Source organism: Trachemys scripta, chromosome 4, assembly GCF_013100865.1.
Source record: "Trachemys scripta elegans isolate TJP31775 chromosome 4, CAS_Tse_1.0, whole genome shotgun sequence".
Classification (NCBI taxonomy): Eukaryota; Metazoa; Chordata; order Testudines; family Emydidae; genus Trachemys; species Trachemys scripta.
Genome location: NC_048301.1, coordinates 58,744,764 through 58,761,149, shown reverse-complemented (window position 1 = coordinate 58,761,149; position 16,386 = coordinate 58,744,764). Strand labels below are relative to the sequence as shown.

The 16,386-nt window shown below is 43.3% G+C and overlaps 1 protein-coding gene across 2 annotated transcripts in view; it reads left to right on the top strand.

The window, feature by feature from the left end:
- BMF (Bcl2 modifying factor) overlaps positions 1-13,972 on the top strand; it is a 29,071-nt gene extending 15,099 nt beyond the window's left edge. For both annotated transcript variants that reach the window (XM_034769016.1, XM_034769015.1), the window contains exon 4: positions 11,761-13,972. In XM_034769016.1, coding sequence (XP_034624907.1) covers positions 11,761-11,862 — 102 coding nt within the window. In that variant the 3' untranslated portion in view covers positions 11,863-13,972. The remainder of the gene's footprint in view (positions 1-11,760) is intronic.
- Positions 13,973-16,386: the final 2,414 nt, after the last annotated feature.

Sequence of the window (16,386 nt, the reverse complement as noted above, 5' to 3'; positions counted from 1 at the left end):
GCTCTGCTCCTCCCCTGACTCTTCGGCTCTGTTTAAGAGCTGAGCTGCCTGAGCGCTACCGGCTTCGGGCAGCCCCCATGCCTCTGGACCCTGCGCCCCTGGAGCCCGGGAGGGGAAGTGCCCGGCCGGGGGCGCAGGGTCCGGAGGCATGGGGGCTGCCCGAAGCCGGCAGCGCTCGGGCAGCTCGGCTCTTAAACAGAGCCGAAGAGTCGGGGGAGGAGCACAGCAGCCGCGGGAGGGGAAGTGCCCGGCCAGTGGTATTTTTCCCGGACATGTTCGGCTTTTTGGCAATTCCCCCTGGACGGGGGTTTGATTACCAAAAAGCCGGAGATGTCTGGGAAAAAACGGACTTATGGTAACCCTACTGTCAACTCCACCTATGCTTCTCGCTCCGGTGGAGTACAGGAGTTGACAGAGTGCGCGGCGGTCGATTTATCACGTCTTCACTAGACACGATAAATTGACCCCCCCGCTGGATTGATCACTCCAGAGGTAAGTGTAGACATGCCCTTAAGAACCTCTTTCTTATTGCCTTTAAATACGTTAGGAGAAAGGAAAAAGATGAAGGAAAGTGTAGGTCCTCTACTTGGTGAGGAAGGAAAGTTGTTAATTGATGACATCAGGAAGGCTGAGATGTTTAATATCTATTTTGCCTCAGTCTTTACTAAAAAGGTTAATGGTGACCAGATACTCAATACAATATTAACAACAAGGGGGAAGGAATGCAAGCCAAAATAGGGATAACAGGTTAAATAAGCTAAAGTATTGAAGTTGGCAGACCCTGATAAAATTCACCATAGGTTACTTAAGGAAATAGCTGAAACAATCTCAGAACACTAGTTGTTATCTTTGGGAATTCACGGAGGATGGGTGAAATCCCAGAGAACTGGAGAGGGATAAACATAGTACCTATCTTTTAAATAGGAGACCAAAGAGGACCTGGGGATTTATAGAGCAGTCAGCTTAATTTGATGCCTGGAAAGATACTGGGACAAATTATTAAATAATCAACTTCTAAGCACCTGGAGGATAATAAGTTTATAAGGAATAGCCAACAGGGATTTGGCAAAACCAAATTATCCTAAACCAGTCTAATTTCTTTCTTTGACAGAGTTACTGACCTAATGGATGGAGGGAGCAGTAGACATGATAAATCTTGATTTTTAGTAAGGCTTTTGACAGTCATACATGACATTCTCATAAGCAAACTAGGGAAATGCAGCCTAGATTAAATTACTATAAGGTGGGTGTATAACAGGTTGATAGACCATACTCTGAGTAGTTATCAGTAGTTTGCTGTCAGACTGAAATGGCATATCTAGTAGAGTTCTGCAAGGGTCAGTCCTGAGTCTGGGACTAGAAAATATTTTCATTAATGACTTGGATAATGGAGCAGAGAGTGTGCTTATAAAATGTGCAGATGACACAAAGCTGGTTGCATACACTTTGGAGGATAGGATTAGAATTAAAAAATGACCTTGACAAATGAGGGAATTGGTCTTAAATCAACTGGCTAGGTGGTAGTACTGCTGAAAAGGATCTGGGGGTTATAGTGGATAAACTGAATGAGTCAACTATGTGATGCAGTTGTGAAAAAGGCTAATTATTCTGGGGTGTATTAGCAGTGTCATATGTAAAACACAGATGATAAATCTGCTCTACTCAGCACTGGTTAGGCCTCTGCTGGAGAACTATGTCCAATTCTGGGTGCCACACTTTAGGAAAGATGTGGAAAAATTGGAGAGAGTCCAGAGGAGAGCAAAAAAAAAAATCAGAAAAGGTTTAAAGAGCCTGACCCATGAGGAAAGGCTAAAAAAAACTCTGGCATATTTAGTTTTGAGAAAAGAAGACTGAGCAGGAACTTAATAACATATATGGAGACTTAGGCCTGGTCTATACTACCCGCCTGAATCGGCGGGTAGAAATCGACCTCTCGGGGATCGATTTATCGCGTCCCGTCGGGACGCGACAATCGATCCCCGAATCGGCGCTCTAACTCCACCAGCGGAGGTGGTAGTAAGCGCCGCCGACAAAAAGCGGCAGAAGTCGATTTTGCCGCCATCCTCACAACGGGGTAAGTCGGCTGTAATACGTCGAATTCAGCTACGCTATTCACGTAGCTGAATTTGCGTATCTTAAATCGACTCCCCGCTGTAGTGTAGATGTACCCTTAAGGACTATTACAAAGAGGATGTGATCAATTGTTTTCCATGTCTGCTGAAGGTAGGACAAGGAGATATGAGTTTAGTCTGCTGCAAGGGAGATTTAGATTACATATTAGGAAAATCTGTCTAACTATAAGGGTAGTTAAGATCTGGAACAGGCTTCCAAGGGAGGTTGTAGAATCCCCTTCACTGGAGCTTTTTAAGAACAGGTTTGACAAACACCTCTCAGGGATGGTCTAGAACAGGGGTAGGCAACCTATGGCACAGGTGCCGAAGGCGGCACGCGAGCTGATTTTCAGCAGCACTCATACTGCCCAGGTCCTGGTCACTGGTCCTTGGGTGCTCTGCATTTTAATTTAATTTTAAATGAAGCTTCTTAAACATTTTAAAAACCTTATTTACTTTACATACAACAATAGTTTAGTTCTATATTATAGACTTATAGAAAGAGGCCTTCTAAAAATGTTAAAATGTATTACTGGCACGCGAAACCTTAAATTAGAGTTAATTTATGAAGACACCACTTCTGAAAGGTTGCCGACCCCTGGTCTAGAAGATTTACTTGGTCCTGCTTCAGTGCAGGAGGCGATGACCTCTCAAGGTCCCTTCCAGCCCTGCATTTCTATGATTCTGTAACCAGTGCAGGACACCTCAAATGATGTGGGATGAATTGTACTCGCTTTGCCTACAGCCTTGTTTTGTGATAAATAACTTACAACACGTTTTGTGCTACCACAGGACTCCAAGGCACTTTATAAACTGCAGTGCATCCCTTTAAGAATCCCTTTGAGGACAATGGTCACTAGTAACTCAGCACTTTTCAGCTATTACCACACTGTGGCATTTGAGATACTGTAGTTATTTCTTACTCTAAAAGTAGTAATATCCCATTTTACACATGGGGAAACTAAGAAACAGAGGTTGTAACTTGCCCAAGGTGGCAGAATGACAGAGGAGCAGACCACTGAATAGGACCCAAGAGCTCTGCGTCCAGTCCCTTGCTCTGACTGCTAGATCCCACTGAGATCTCTCTAGGGATTGGGGGGGATGCTTGGGTTGATTATTAATTGGGGGTGGGAGGGGGGATTTGTGCGAGCACATTTGTGTGTCCGCGAAACTCTGGTGGAGAGACAAGAAAGTGGGTAACTCAAACTGTAAATTCCTCCTTGCTACTGAAGAATATCCTATTAACTCTTTATGATCTTTTAGTAACTACTCTTGTCACTGGCAAAGGGAACTTGGTTTATTTACAGACAAACATTTTCTTTACTCTGCTGTGTGCTGTCCCTTTAAAGCAGCAGGGCTGCTTTTATTCACCCTGATTAGGCTGTGTGATGTAATGCAACCCTGTGATGAAAGGGAGCTGCACCTCTGGCTGCACAATGAAAAGGCTCTGGAGCCAACAGCCTCCCCTCACAGGAGGGCTTGCATCTTCCAGGTTTAGAGAGTATGCATGAGAGATGGGTCAGTTCAGCAGTGTTTGCTCTGCGGCCAGCTCTGTTTATATCACTCTCTATATTTAGCCTCTGAGTCATCAGAACTGCTGACAAGAAGCTGAACTACCCACAGGCTCCAGTGCTGCACCTGATTGCTTGTCTTTGTGTGTTTCCACTGGGGGGGGGGGTGTTGCTCTGTTCAAAGTTCCATTTCAGTCTCCTTGGGTATTTTCTTGTAGCAGATCTGAAAGGTTTACTTTTACCTCCTCTTCTACTTAATGTCAATATCTAGAAATGGGGAGACTAGTCCTGCCCCCTCTACCCAGTGCCTTCATCAGATAAAGAAACTCCTTTGTAACTTCACCCTTTGTGAGGAAGGGATCTGTATAAAACAAAGGCCAGGAGGACCCTGATGCATATGCAGTAGAATGGATTATGAACAAGGTAAACCTAGAAAACAGGGCTCTAGTAGCTAATCTTCAAGGTATGGGTTAAGCCAAACTTCTCCTGACAACCAGCACCATGTCTCCAAATGGGAGGTTTCGTTTTTCACCCCCAAATCAATTAAAGATTTTATTCCAATCTTTTAGTAAGTTTAGTACTAGGCAAATTAGAAAATCTGCCTCCACTTTGACTGAAATTCTCAGGTGGGAGTGCTCTGCTGATGTGGAGAGCAAAGGCAGATTGGGCAGGCAGCACCCCACATGCTAGATTGGGACACTTCATCAGAGAAGAGAAGTTTTCCCACATCTCCTAGGGTTCAATTTGGGGAGGATGAGGTGGGAGTGTCAGTCCTTAGCTGGCACTTCTGGTCAGGGAAGGAGCTTAGGGAGGGGTTGGCGTTTTGGACCCCTGCAACTGATTTAGAGTAAATTGTAAAGGAATCCTGTCCCAGTCCATATAAATGGTGGCTGTGACTTAGGGTCTCAAGGGCTATGGGCATAAAGCAGCAGCACATGGAAAGATCCCATGAGTCTTGAGGAGCCTTTATTCTCCCTCCACCCCGAATAGAAAACACAACTAAATAACCTTGCCAGGTTGCACAGGGTAGGAAGCACTGTGGCCTGGGAAAGTACTGGCCAGCAGTTGCCCTTTCCAGGTTGAAAGTCAATTGGTTGTTGCCATGGTGTTTGTCAGCTTCCACTTCCTGTAGGCTCAGCTCAAAGAGGAAGGCACAAGTAAATGGTGGTGGTGGTTCTGAGTTAGGCTTGGTCTACACTACCCCCCTAATTCGAACTAAGGTACGCAACTTCAGCTACGTGAATAACGTAGCTGAAGTTCGAAGTACCTTAGTTCGAATTAGTTCGAACTTACCTTGGTCCACACGCGGCAGGCAGGCTCCCCCGTCGACTCCGCGGTACTCCTCTCGGCGAGCTGGAGTACCGCAGTCGACGGCGAGCACTTCCGGGTTCGACTTATCACGTCCAGACTAGACGCGATAAGTCGAACCCAGAAGTTCGATTTCCAGCCGTCGAACTACCGGGTAAGTGTAGCCAAGGCCTTAGAAGAACTTCGAGAAATGATTCACCTGCCAAACCTTCCCCCAAGCCGGAGAATGTGTCTTTTTAATAAAGGTAGTTCCTTGCCACTCCTGTCATCCCCTTTGTGGTGAGCGTCGGTGTTATTCCTTCCACTGCTCCTGCAGCTGTGGGTCTCTTCAACTCGTTTCAATGTGTCTCCTCCATCTCTGCATTCTGAACCCCCAAATGTTTAGTGGCTTTCTCTAGAGGTTGACTAACTGGCTTCTAATTTGTGCATCCTAAGAACCAGATAGTGCTTGTGACTACTTCTCCCTCTTCCACAAATTTAATTTCTGCATGATGCTGCCATGATGTCCATTATAGGAAGGATCTATCTTGCCTTCCTTTCAGAAATGTATTAATTTAGATGGAGTAGGTGGCCCAAATGTGTTAACATGACCCAGTCACTGTCCAACGTTAAACAGTGTTGAACAAGGTCCAGGCTTGGTACACAGAGACCACAGCCTGCTTAGTACCATGGCAAACACACCATTAAAAATCTTTTTAAACCTTTTATTAAAGATAAAGAAAAGAAGGTAAAACAGTTGAAGCATCTGAAATTAAATACAGCTTTATTTTAACAACCTCCCTTCCCCCCTCCCCCACCGTTAACTGCAGAGAGTTTTTAGAAGGAAAAATCCTGACCGTCTTAGATCAGTGGTTCTCAACCTTTTTTTATTTGCCCCTTTGGAAATTTTGAATGGAGGTATGGACCCCTTTGGAAACCTATTGTCTGTATGTATAGTTGAATTCTGTTGTCACTTTTCATTCTGTCTTTTGCGGGCTACTTAGACATAGTCTGCAGACCCCCCAGCAGTTGGGGTACCACAGGTTGAGAACCACTGTTTTAAATGGTATCTAAGATGGTAATAACTGCCCTGGGGTCGGGGGGGAAGAGAAGTAGCGAGTTGAAATCGCAACTACAACAGCTCCAGCCTGCTGCTAAAGTCCAATCCCAGTGTATCCCAGATGGTGGCTGGGATTCAGCTGGAGCTGGTAGAGGTGGTGATGTCATCTGGATTCCTCTCTGGCTTGGCCTGGTCAGGATATTTCTCAGGATCAGGGTGACGAAGGCCTGGGTGTGGTGGGAGTGGCAGCCATGATGATGCTCACTCCTGTAGCCTTTATCTGTTCTTCCTTATTTCTCCCACAAAGTGTCTTTCTTTAAGGAACAAAAAAGGAGTGATGGGTGAAATAGCCCATCCCCTCATTATTTTGTCCACCAGTTAGGCCTCATATCTGATATGCCCGTTTTGGCTTATTAATTTCTGGATGCACATTTTCTTGTTTCCCAAGGGTGATTTTAACACAATCCTTGAGTTAGATTAGTAGCCCTTTTGGTTTAGATTGTCTTCCTGTCTCTTTTTCTTACCTTTTCCCATCAACATTTATTATTATAGGTTATTGTGACATCTTATGAACTGTCACATACTTGTTACAGTTGAGCTCATAATTAGTGTAAATTTGCAGGCAGTAAAAATTACAAGTAAATTTGCAATTATCACAACACAATCCTATTCTGAGTGTGGCAGCAAGAGAATGGAGCTCCTTCTAAATCAGTCCATTTTCTCTCTCTCCCACTATTTTTACTTTTTTGCAGGTGTATTATTCCCTAATCATTAGGAACCCATGAGGTTGTAGTGTGACTTCCTTTGTCCCCTCCCCTCACTTCCTTTTCCAGCTGGGACATCATCCATGATGTCTGTTGCCTTGGGGAGCGTGACTTCCCAATCTTACTAAACTCAAATCTGTTTTGTAGTAGCACAAATGTGCCTCTAGCCACCTGGAATTAAATGTAGCTTTCAACAGTAAGTCAACAACTGCTCCTTGGTTGCAAGTGTTTTTTGTTTCTTTGCAAGAAGTAGCAACTTTTTGCCAAGATTTGTATTAGTAGTTAAAAAAAGACTGTTTAATACCCCTAGACACACATCCACTGATGTTCCTGTTTAACGGTGTTGCCACTTACAGCTAAATCTTGGTCCCACTGACTTCAACAAAAGTTTGGCCACTGACTGTGTTGGGAACAGAATTTGGTCCTTGAAGAACCACATGGGGTAAGAATTGTGAAGCAAAGCAGAGTGCGACTGACACCCATGCTGTGAACAAAGGTACATTGTCTTATACAAAAGGTACCACCAATAGTACCGTGAATATATACACACTCTATATAGAAGTGTGTGTGTGTGTGACAGTTTGTTTTGTATGGAGGGAATCCACAGCTGCTCCTCTAGCATGAAAAAAACAAAACTCTTCTTCCAGCAATCAGCTGCTACCTGTGATTCTGAGAGCTGCATCCAAAGTGACCCACTTTATCTTTAACTGTGTATCACAGCTCCTGAAATCATCTTGAGCCACAGACTTGTATCCAAAGGCAGAGTATGAATAAAAGTGGTTTGACACAAGAACTGGGATGCTGATTGGTTGGTGACAGATTTATTTATATATATATTTATATATGAGAGCAAGAGACACCTATCACTTATTGTACACACTGTGCAACACCCAGTAGGAATATCAATTATCGAAAACATCTGTTGCCAATTCTTGTCCCTATTCCATTTTTGGCACACTTCCTCCCTCCCATCATGGCTCTTATGTTCTTTATTAACTTGTTTATGTAGAGGCATCCTGGCTGATACGAGCATGGTTCTGGGAATGGAATTTAGGTTTGTTAGCTGACTGTTGCGGTATAGCACATTTTTCTTGTAAAATTACCTTTCTTGTGACTTACTGAAACATCCATGGTAATAGCTTGGACAGAGAGTCTTTTAAGGATATCCTCCTTAAAAGGCTGCAGCTACAACAGGAAGCTGTTTCATGTGCCTCAAACTTTGTGTGTCACTTGTTGACTTACTCTAGTTTATTACTCCAGTCTGCTTTAGTCACAGGCTAGTTCCCTTCTAGAGTCATTAGCAATTTATATTTCCCTAATATTTTCTCCCAGAGTAAGGTTATGAAATTAATTACTTTTGGCAGGGATATTGTGGGCTAGAATCAGCCTTGGGAAGAATATAAATCTGCACCACGAAGTAGTGATGGGTAAATCTCAAGGCTGTGTGACTTTGATACTTGACCGAGCCTCTTGTGTCTGAGAAATCCAACTGGAAATCTCATGAACTGGCTCTCCTGATGTTTCTGGTCCTTTCTGGCAGGCAAGCAGTGCCTTGGAAAAAATCCTCTCGTGATATTTGAGTATTTTGCTCCCAGTCCTGGCAGAGGCATGTTACTTGAACTTACTTACTGAAACTTCCAAGAAGGTCCTACTCAGGTTTGGGTAAGTTCTTTTTCTGAACTGGCTTTTCCATCCTTACTGCTGAGATCATCTGCCATCTTCCCTCCATGTCTCTTGTCTCACATTAAAATGGTACCATTGATTTTTATCTCACATACGTCCTGTCACTGAAGAAGTGCTGCTCTTGAATCTGACTAAATAAGAAAATATAAAGAGGCAGTGAGGTCTAGAGCATGGGGACTCTAAAGACCTGGGTTCTATTCCTAGCTTTGCTGCTGGCATGCTGGGTGACCTTGGGCAAGTCACTTCACCTCTCTGTACCTTAATTTCCCCATGTGTGAATTGGGAATAATGATACCAACCTTTGTAACGCACTGAGATCTGCTGATGAAAAGCTTGGTGGTATTATTTATTTTATTTTATTTTACTAGAGGGAGAAGCAGTGGTACTAAAAGTAACCAGCAAAATAAGGGAAGAGGGGGAGTGTAGGAACTAAGTCTGTGCCCTTTTTTGCTGTTTTGACATAAAGAAGGCTAAGATTTTTTTGTTGTTAATTTAATACAGGTTTTTTTGCACATTACCTACTCCAATTTCACCCCCACACACACCTTTGTTTTGCACAAAGATGGCTTTTTCCAGGTGTTTAACTCAAACGGGTATCAATTAAAACAAATACAGAACAGAGTCTGGATAAAATAACTTCCTTGCTCAATCAGGTTTCACTTTAGTACTTGTGATGTCAGATTCCACTAGCTCTCCAGCTATCCAGTGAGTCTTTCAAGGTAGAAAAGGCCTGAAATTCTGAAGTATAAAAAGTAAGTAGAAAAAGCCATTTGTTTGGTGGGAGGAAATAATTCCAGACTTCCTTTGTCCATCATAATAAAGCACAAACACATTTTGAAGTTTGCCTATTGAGCTTTGGGAAAGTGTGAAGATAAACATTTAGAAACATAATATATTGCAAAAGAAACTCAAACAAAACTCAAGGCAACCTCCTACCTCAAATAAGGCAGCAGTGTCTGGTATTTGGTTTCATATGTACGCTAACCATTTGCACCCATGCAAATGTATAGCAGTATAAATTGCATGCACTTTAAACTAGTGCATCTCTTCCCCTGCATGCCCCAAAATAAGCACTTTGACAAATGTCACTTGAGCAGATGGGAAAGGAGTGCCACCAGTTAAACTGCTGTATGTTTCAAATTTATTTTTAAGACAACTTAGGGCCATCTCTTACATTTCTCTCCAGATTTCTTAAAGACCAGCCTATTTGTTTGGTCACAAATACAATGAAGTAATAAATCTCGTTGAACATGTGAAATCTGCCTGCATTTCCTTTGGAGCATCTTTAGTGTTTGCACCAGCTCTTTCGCATAGTTTGCTAAATGGTGGAGATGGGGAAAATCTATTGCACCTTCATATACACCACAGTATGCTTACTGCAGGCTACTCTGAAGACCTTATTTATAAGGCATTTGGGATGGTGGTCTCAAATGAGTTGGTGAAAACATGTTTTCTGGATACACTGTCAGGAGTCTTGGTTGCACATGCATGTCAGAGTAGGTTCTGAAATGTGGCGTGGGATAGGGGAAGGAAGAGAGTGAGAGATCTCCAAAGTCTCTGACAAAAAGGCATTCAAGGCTGGTTATAAGAATAGAGGGAAACCAAAAGCATCTGCCTCCTTAGGAGCATTTTAGGGGTTCATTATGACACTAACCCAATCCTAGAGGATAGTATTGTCAAGAGTTGCATGGTGGGAATGGTTGTTTTCACCTATGAATGTAACCACCTCAGGGACAGGTTGCTTGTGGGTATTAAACCTGGGGCTGTTTGGAACAAATGATGCCAGGCTCCCAAATGGCTGTCATGGGCCATGCTCTGAACAGAAAGACATTGGTGCATTGTAATTAGAACAGTGTAAACCCTCCTAAATCTGGGGACACATTTAAGTCTTGTGGAGAAGAATAAAATATTGAACGAACTGCTGTTAGGTTAGCGAATACAGCGTATATCCTTTCCCAGGCCTAATTTGAGTGCATTTGAGGTTCATGTTGCACCTTTTCTGTAGTTCTAGTCTCCGGAAAGCACGAGCACAATGTAAAGAGTTTATTGGAATGTTTTGGATATTTCTCTTGAAACAATTCTAGTATGCAAACTACAGTTAAGGTGTTCTCTTTTTCCAGCTCATGATTATGTGGGTCTGCCCTGTTGGACTAATCTAAGTTGAAACACCTTTAGCGTGCTTCAGTACTCTGTAATGCTCTCATGTGCTAATGTGAAGTCGCTGTAAACCAGCCTTCTATTCCTTGTCTGCTGGGGATTTATTGTGTTTTAAATGGTCACTAGCCTGGCTTAACAAATAGGGAATTCTGGATGAGAAAACAAGAACTGGCTTTTTAATTGAGGGTTGGTTAGGGATGTGAAACAGTATCCCAGATTGTGCAGTGTAAAGAGAAACCCACCTGTTTGTATGAGATGCCATTAAAGAACAAGAAGGGTGGGTGGGGGGGGGGGGGGCATAATGGAGAACACTTTCACAGAGGTGATTACATATAACAAAAGAGGGGACAGCATTCCTTCCCAAAAGCAGCATTATGTGGTCTGATGTCCCCCTGAAACTTAACTTCATTACTTGACAGTGGGACCTGAAATAACCTCTTGCTTTTTTCTTTCTTTGTTTCTTTTTCTTCTCTTTTCTCTCTCTCTTTTTTTTTTGGGGGGGGGTAAGTATGTTCTTGCTTAAGGTTTAATTGGCTCCAGTCAGTAGGAAAGGGCTCCAAGGCTGATTATTTATGGCTTACTGTCAAAAGTAGCTATAAAAAGGGCAGTATTATCTTGGAGATGCTGGGAAGGAAAATGTGATGGGGGGGAGGGAATGGGGGAGTGTGTGTGCGCACGAGTGTTTTCTTGTACTGGATGAAATCAGAGTTTTGCTGCCTCAGCAGTGTGGTTTAAATTGAAGATTAACCCTTTGACCTTCACGGTGTCAAATCACTTACAGATGGATCACCAGTTACTTTTTTTTTTCACTTTTGGGGTGAAGAAGGGGGGTAACTTTTTTTTGAGCAAGTTGTTTGTTCATGCAGCTGGGGCTTTTGAGAGGCTCAGAAGCCAATCTGATTAAAAACAGCACTTGGCTAAACTCTGCAAAATCCTGCAAGCAGAAAAAGGTTTAATCCTCTTGTGCACAATGCATAAGGGTCTGCTTTTTTTTTTTTTTTTTTTAATGTTAGAGCTATAATTATTTCTGGAGAACTTATCATTCTCCCCACCCCCTACCTCTTGTCGTGCTGATGGGATTAAAGTGTCTGCTCTTGAAAAGTAACTGAGTTTTTATTGGAAAAGATAAGTGGTATGTTACAATTGTAAAATATAAATAACCTTGTTTCAATCATTCTCCTTTACAGCATCAGCAGAACAGAAATCAAGTGTGGTGGCAGATCCTTCTCTTCCTACATAACTTGGCCTTAAATGTGGAGGCAAACAGGAACCACGTAGGTCAGAGGTGAGACTCCTCCACCTGTTCCAGGTCACATCCAGTCTGCAGGGAGCACTGAACAAACACTGTTCTGGGGGAGAGAGACATGCACAACGCCGGCCGATGTGAGGACTCTGTCAAACTTTTACTCATCTTCTCAAACTTCCCCCTCCCCCCACCCCCCAAGGACTCTTCTTTACTGCTTCTTGCCTAATGAGGTTGGGAGCTCTTGTCCAACACTGTTGAAGGAAAGTCTTAGAATTTTGATGTGTTTGGTAAAGCTTGCTGTTGATTCTCCAAATCAGTAACCTCTATGCAAGTGAGGCAGATAGTAGATGAACAGGTTCCTCTGCTCTGTGTTGTTGGGGTTTTTTTTGTTTTTGTTTTTTAATTGATAGAATGCAGCGTTTTGTAATTTTGGCTGCTGGTTAATGATGGTGTCTGGGACTGATGGCTCTAAATGTTCTTTGGGCTACTTCCAGATTAGAGACACTTGACTCCTCAATGGGATAACTTTTGAAAAAAGTTCTTTTTAGAAACAATTACACTTAAGTAGCTTATGTACAGCAGCAGGTGGGTCACTGTTTATTTCCCTGAATTTTATTACTAGGGAGACTTGTAAAAATCTAGTTTTGTTTAATGACTTAATTGGCCCAAGTTGGACATTCTTCACATGAAGTCGCTCTTTGTCATTGCCATTAATAGATGGAATTGTTTCTGTTAGATTCTGAAGACTCTTCTTCTTTCAGAAGATGTTGGTGACTCTTCAGTATCTTTGTGCAAAGGGCTGTTTGGTCCTGTATATTATATACTGTCCCCATAAACCAGGATAGAGCTGTTAAAGATGGAATATAATCTAAGCATCATTCTTCTGGAATTGTTAATCTGTATATTTTTGTTAGTGCTCTGGTGGATTTCCCCCCTTCCCCCCCCCCCATCATGTGCGTTGTTAAGAAGATTCAGATCCCAAACATCTGATATGTTTGCTTCATGATTTGACTAGGAGATTAGTTAGTAATTACTTTGAACCCCTACACTGCAGGTTTGTACAAGTCTATTATTCTAATGAGTAATACTGGAAGTGATATTGGTGTACACTGACAACAGAAATACTACTTGAAGTAATAGCTCATTGTCATTGACTTGTGACTGTTCTGGTGTTTTTTAAATCTGTTTGGCTGCCACTTTTGGAACAAGGATCGGGAACTACCTACCCCAAAAATTTGGGTTTCGTTTGTTTATGAAGTGTGAAATACTAAGGGAAAAGAATATAGCCTCTACAGATTGTTTCCATACTTGCCCAGAGCTAATTCTAAATCACAAATTATAAAACTAACACTAGGAAAAATCTTTCTGGACAGTTGCCCTTCAGTCCTGCTACAGCTGTCAACACAGAGGGGTTCTGGAGCTCCTGGTCTGCTTTGAAGCCTAATAACAGTAAAGAATCACTGTATTGGAAGAGGAGTTTTCTTGCACGTTCTCCTTCCCCTCCACTTCCCCCCTTTTCTTGTCCTTCTATAAGTCTGTTTCCATCTCTGATATTTGTAATGACCCAGTTCCTATGTACCCTCAGTAACCCCATTAAAGTGCCTGGTAATGATTTGTAGCACACATTTGTATTTGGATGCTTCCCCTCTCTTTCTCAATCCCATCTCTTGACTGGCATTCTTCTTTTTCATGGCAGGAGTTGTCTAGCCCCCTCCAAACCAGCTCCCAGGACCCTCTCAGTTTACACAGCTCTGCTGCGATCTTTCAGTACAAAAGGGGTTCCTCATGCAAACTGACTTTTTTTTTTTCCTCCCCCTAGCTAAAGCTACATTATGCAGAGTAATGTGTTCCTCTGGGATGGTCAGGAGTTCAGAACAATGATTCTTAAGTTAGCTTTGTTTCTTTTTAGTTAAGCACGTGCACTATGGAGTTATTCAGTGGGATGTAAGTGGTACCTGTCATTGATTACTTTGCAGCGGTACTGGAAGCTGCTACTTATTTACTGAAATACCTTCCATGGCTCTGCAAAACAGAGTCACTTGGGGTGTGTGGTGATCGGAGAACAGGGGCTTGTAGGAAGCAGGCCTGAGAGGTGGGGTAAGCACAGACTGGATTGAGGGGAGTGAGCCCTCGGAATCTGGAGCTTGGGGAGAGCCCACTTAGAACTGAAGGTGTAGCTTAGGCAGCAGGTGGAGTCCCCCTTTGGGGAAGTTAGTCCCTGGTTCCCCCTTCCGCCTGCAGCTGGAGCGCTGAGACACCCCCCTCACCCCCCCCACCCCCCGTGGCCAGAGCCACAAGCCCCCACCCAGAGAAGCCCCAAGCACACACACACACCCCCTTGGCCAGAGGAGCCCCGGGCTAGCCGCAGCCACGCCTCTCCTCCCCTCTCCAGACCCAAGCGGCCTGGAGGAAAAGCGTCTCTCTTCAAAGACACTTTTGATATGCCCCATGCAGGTTCTGGGGCACCTGAGGAGGCAGTATTTGCTACTCAGCTTCCTGGGTTTATCAGTAATCTCCCTAGAGTCCAGAGAGATTACTGATGAACCCAGGAAGCTGAATAGCACATACTGCCTCCTCAGCCACACCGGAACCTGCATGGGGCATAATAAAGCAAAAACTTCACCACCAAACCCCGCAACTGGGGGTCCGGCGGCCGTGGCAGCGCTAGGGGAGGCCTATTATACCCACCGCTCATGAGGTGTAGGCTTGTCAAGGAAACTCGGAGGGATAGGGGAGTGGAGCTTTAGAGGTTGCAGTGGGGGAAAGGAATGAAACAAAGCTGTCAGCCAGTATGGTGCAGACATAGGTGTAATGCACACTCATTTCCCCACTGATTGGCTGAAATCCTTTCATCCCATCACAGAGGGGTCAGATTAATAACAGCCTTATGAAGTGTGCAAAGATTGGGCAAGCCCATCTGACTTTAGAACACTACTTCATCACCATATCAAGAAATCAAACTAGCATCATCTTTCTTCCTTAAATTCCAGCCTGGTCAGTTAAACCCCAAAGCAAATAAGTCTCCCTGGACTGCTCAGCCAACCACGATAGAAGTGTAAGATGAAAAAGCAAGTTTGATATAGGTACTTAATGATGGCCTGCCCTCACTAGCTTATTCTGTAATAACACCCTTCTTAGTGGGGGCAATAAATGGCTGAAATAGTTTTGTAGACCATCTAACTGTACAGAATTGTTTGGCTCACGGAGAGATGGAGCCTTTCCTGGCCATGATGTCCACTGCTAGCAATGGATTTATCAAAACTGTCTATTCCAAGGTCTTAAGTTGGAATCCACTTGTTCCTGTATTTGCAGTGAAGGATGGAATATAAACAAGACTTCACTGTAGTTACAAGACTAGTCCTAGACAAAGTCTGACTCCTGCAACATGCATGCTGCTGTCTTTAACAAGAGGTTTGACAACCACTGATGTTTTTGAGGGGTAGCCGTGTTAGTCTGTATCAGTAAAAACAACGAGTCCTTGTGGCACCTTAGAGATTAACAAATTTATTTGGGCATAAGCTGTAACTCACTTCATCAGATGTATGGAGTGGAAAATACAGTAAGCAGGTATAAATCTACAGCACATGAAAAGATGGGAGTTGCCTTACCAAGTGGGGGGTCGGTGCTAACGAGGCCAATTCAGTTAGGGTGGATGTGGCCCATTTCCCAACAGCTGACAAAAAGGTGTGAGTATCAACAGAAGGAAAATTATTTTTTGTAGTGACCCAAACACTCCCAGTCTTTGAGGGCCTAATTTGATGGTGCCACACCATCAGGGGCTCGTTCACCTGCACATCTATCAATGTGATATATGCCATCATGTGCCCACAATGCCCCTCTGCCATGTACATTGGCCAAACCGGACAATCTCTATGTAAAAGAATAAATGGACACAAATCAGACGTCAAGAATTATAACATTCAAAAACCAGTTGGAGAACACTTCAATCTCCCTGGACACTCAATAACAGACTTAAAAGTGGTGATTCTTCAACAACAAAAACTTCAAAAACAGACTTCAGTGAGAAACTGCAGAACTGGAATTAATTTGCAAACTTGACACAATCAAATTAGGCCTGAATAAAGACTGGGTCACTACAAAAAATAATTTTCCCTCTGATTCTCTCACCTTCTTGTCAACTGTTGGGAATGAGCCACATCCACTCTAATTGAATTGGCCTTATTAGCACTGACCCCCATTTGGTAAGGCAACTCCCATCTTTTCATGTGCTGATATTTATACCTGCTTACTGTATTTTCCACTCCCTGCATCCGATGAAGTGGGTTTTAGCCCATGAAAGCTTATGCCCAAATAAATTTGTTAGTCTCTAAGGTGCCACAAGGACTCCTCATTTTTACTGATTTTTTTTTTTTTCTTTAACAGAGGAACCAGGATTCTATCCACCCTAAACCTAAGGATCTTAATCTACTTTGATGTCCAGGGGGATTTTGCTATTGACTCCAAAGGGAGCAGGATTTGGTCACTACTTAACAGCTCATCATCTTCAGGAAATAATGGATTGTTATCTAGAGTTGTTCCCTTCCTTTGCCCAACCATATGGTTCTGT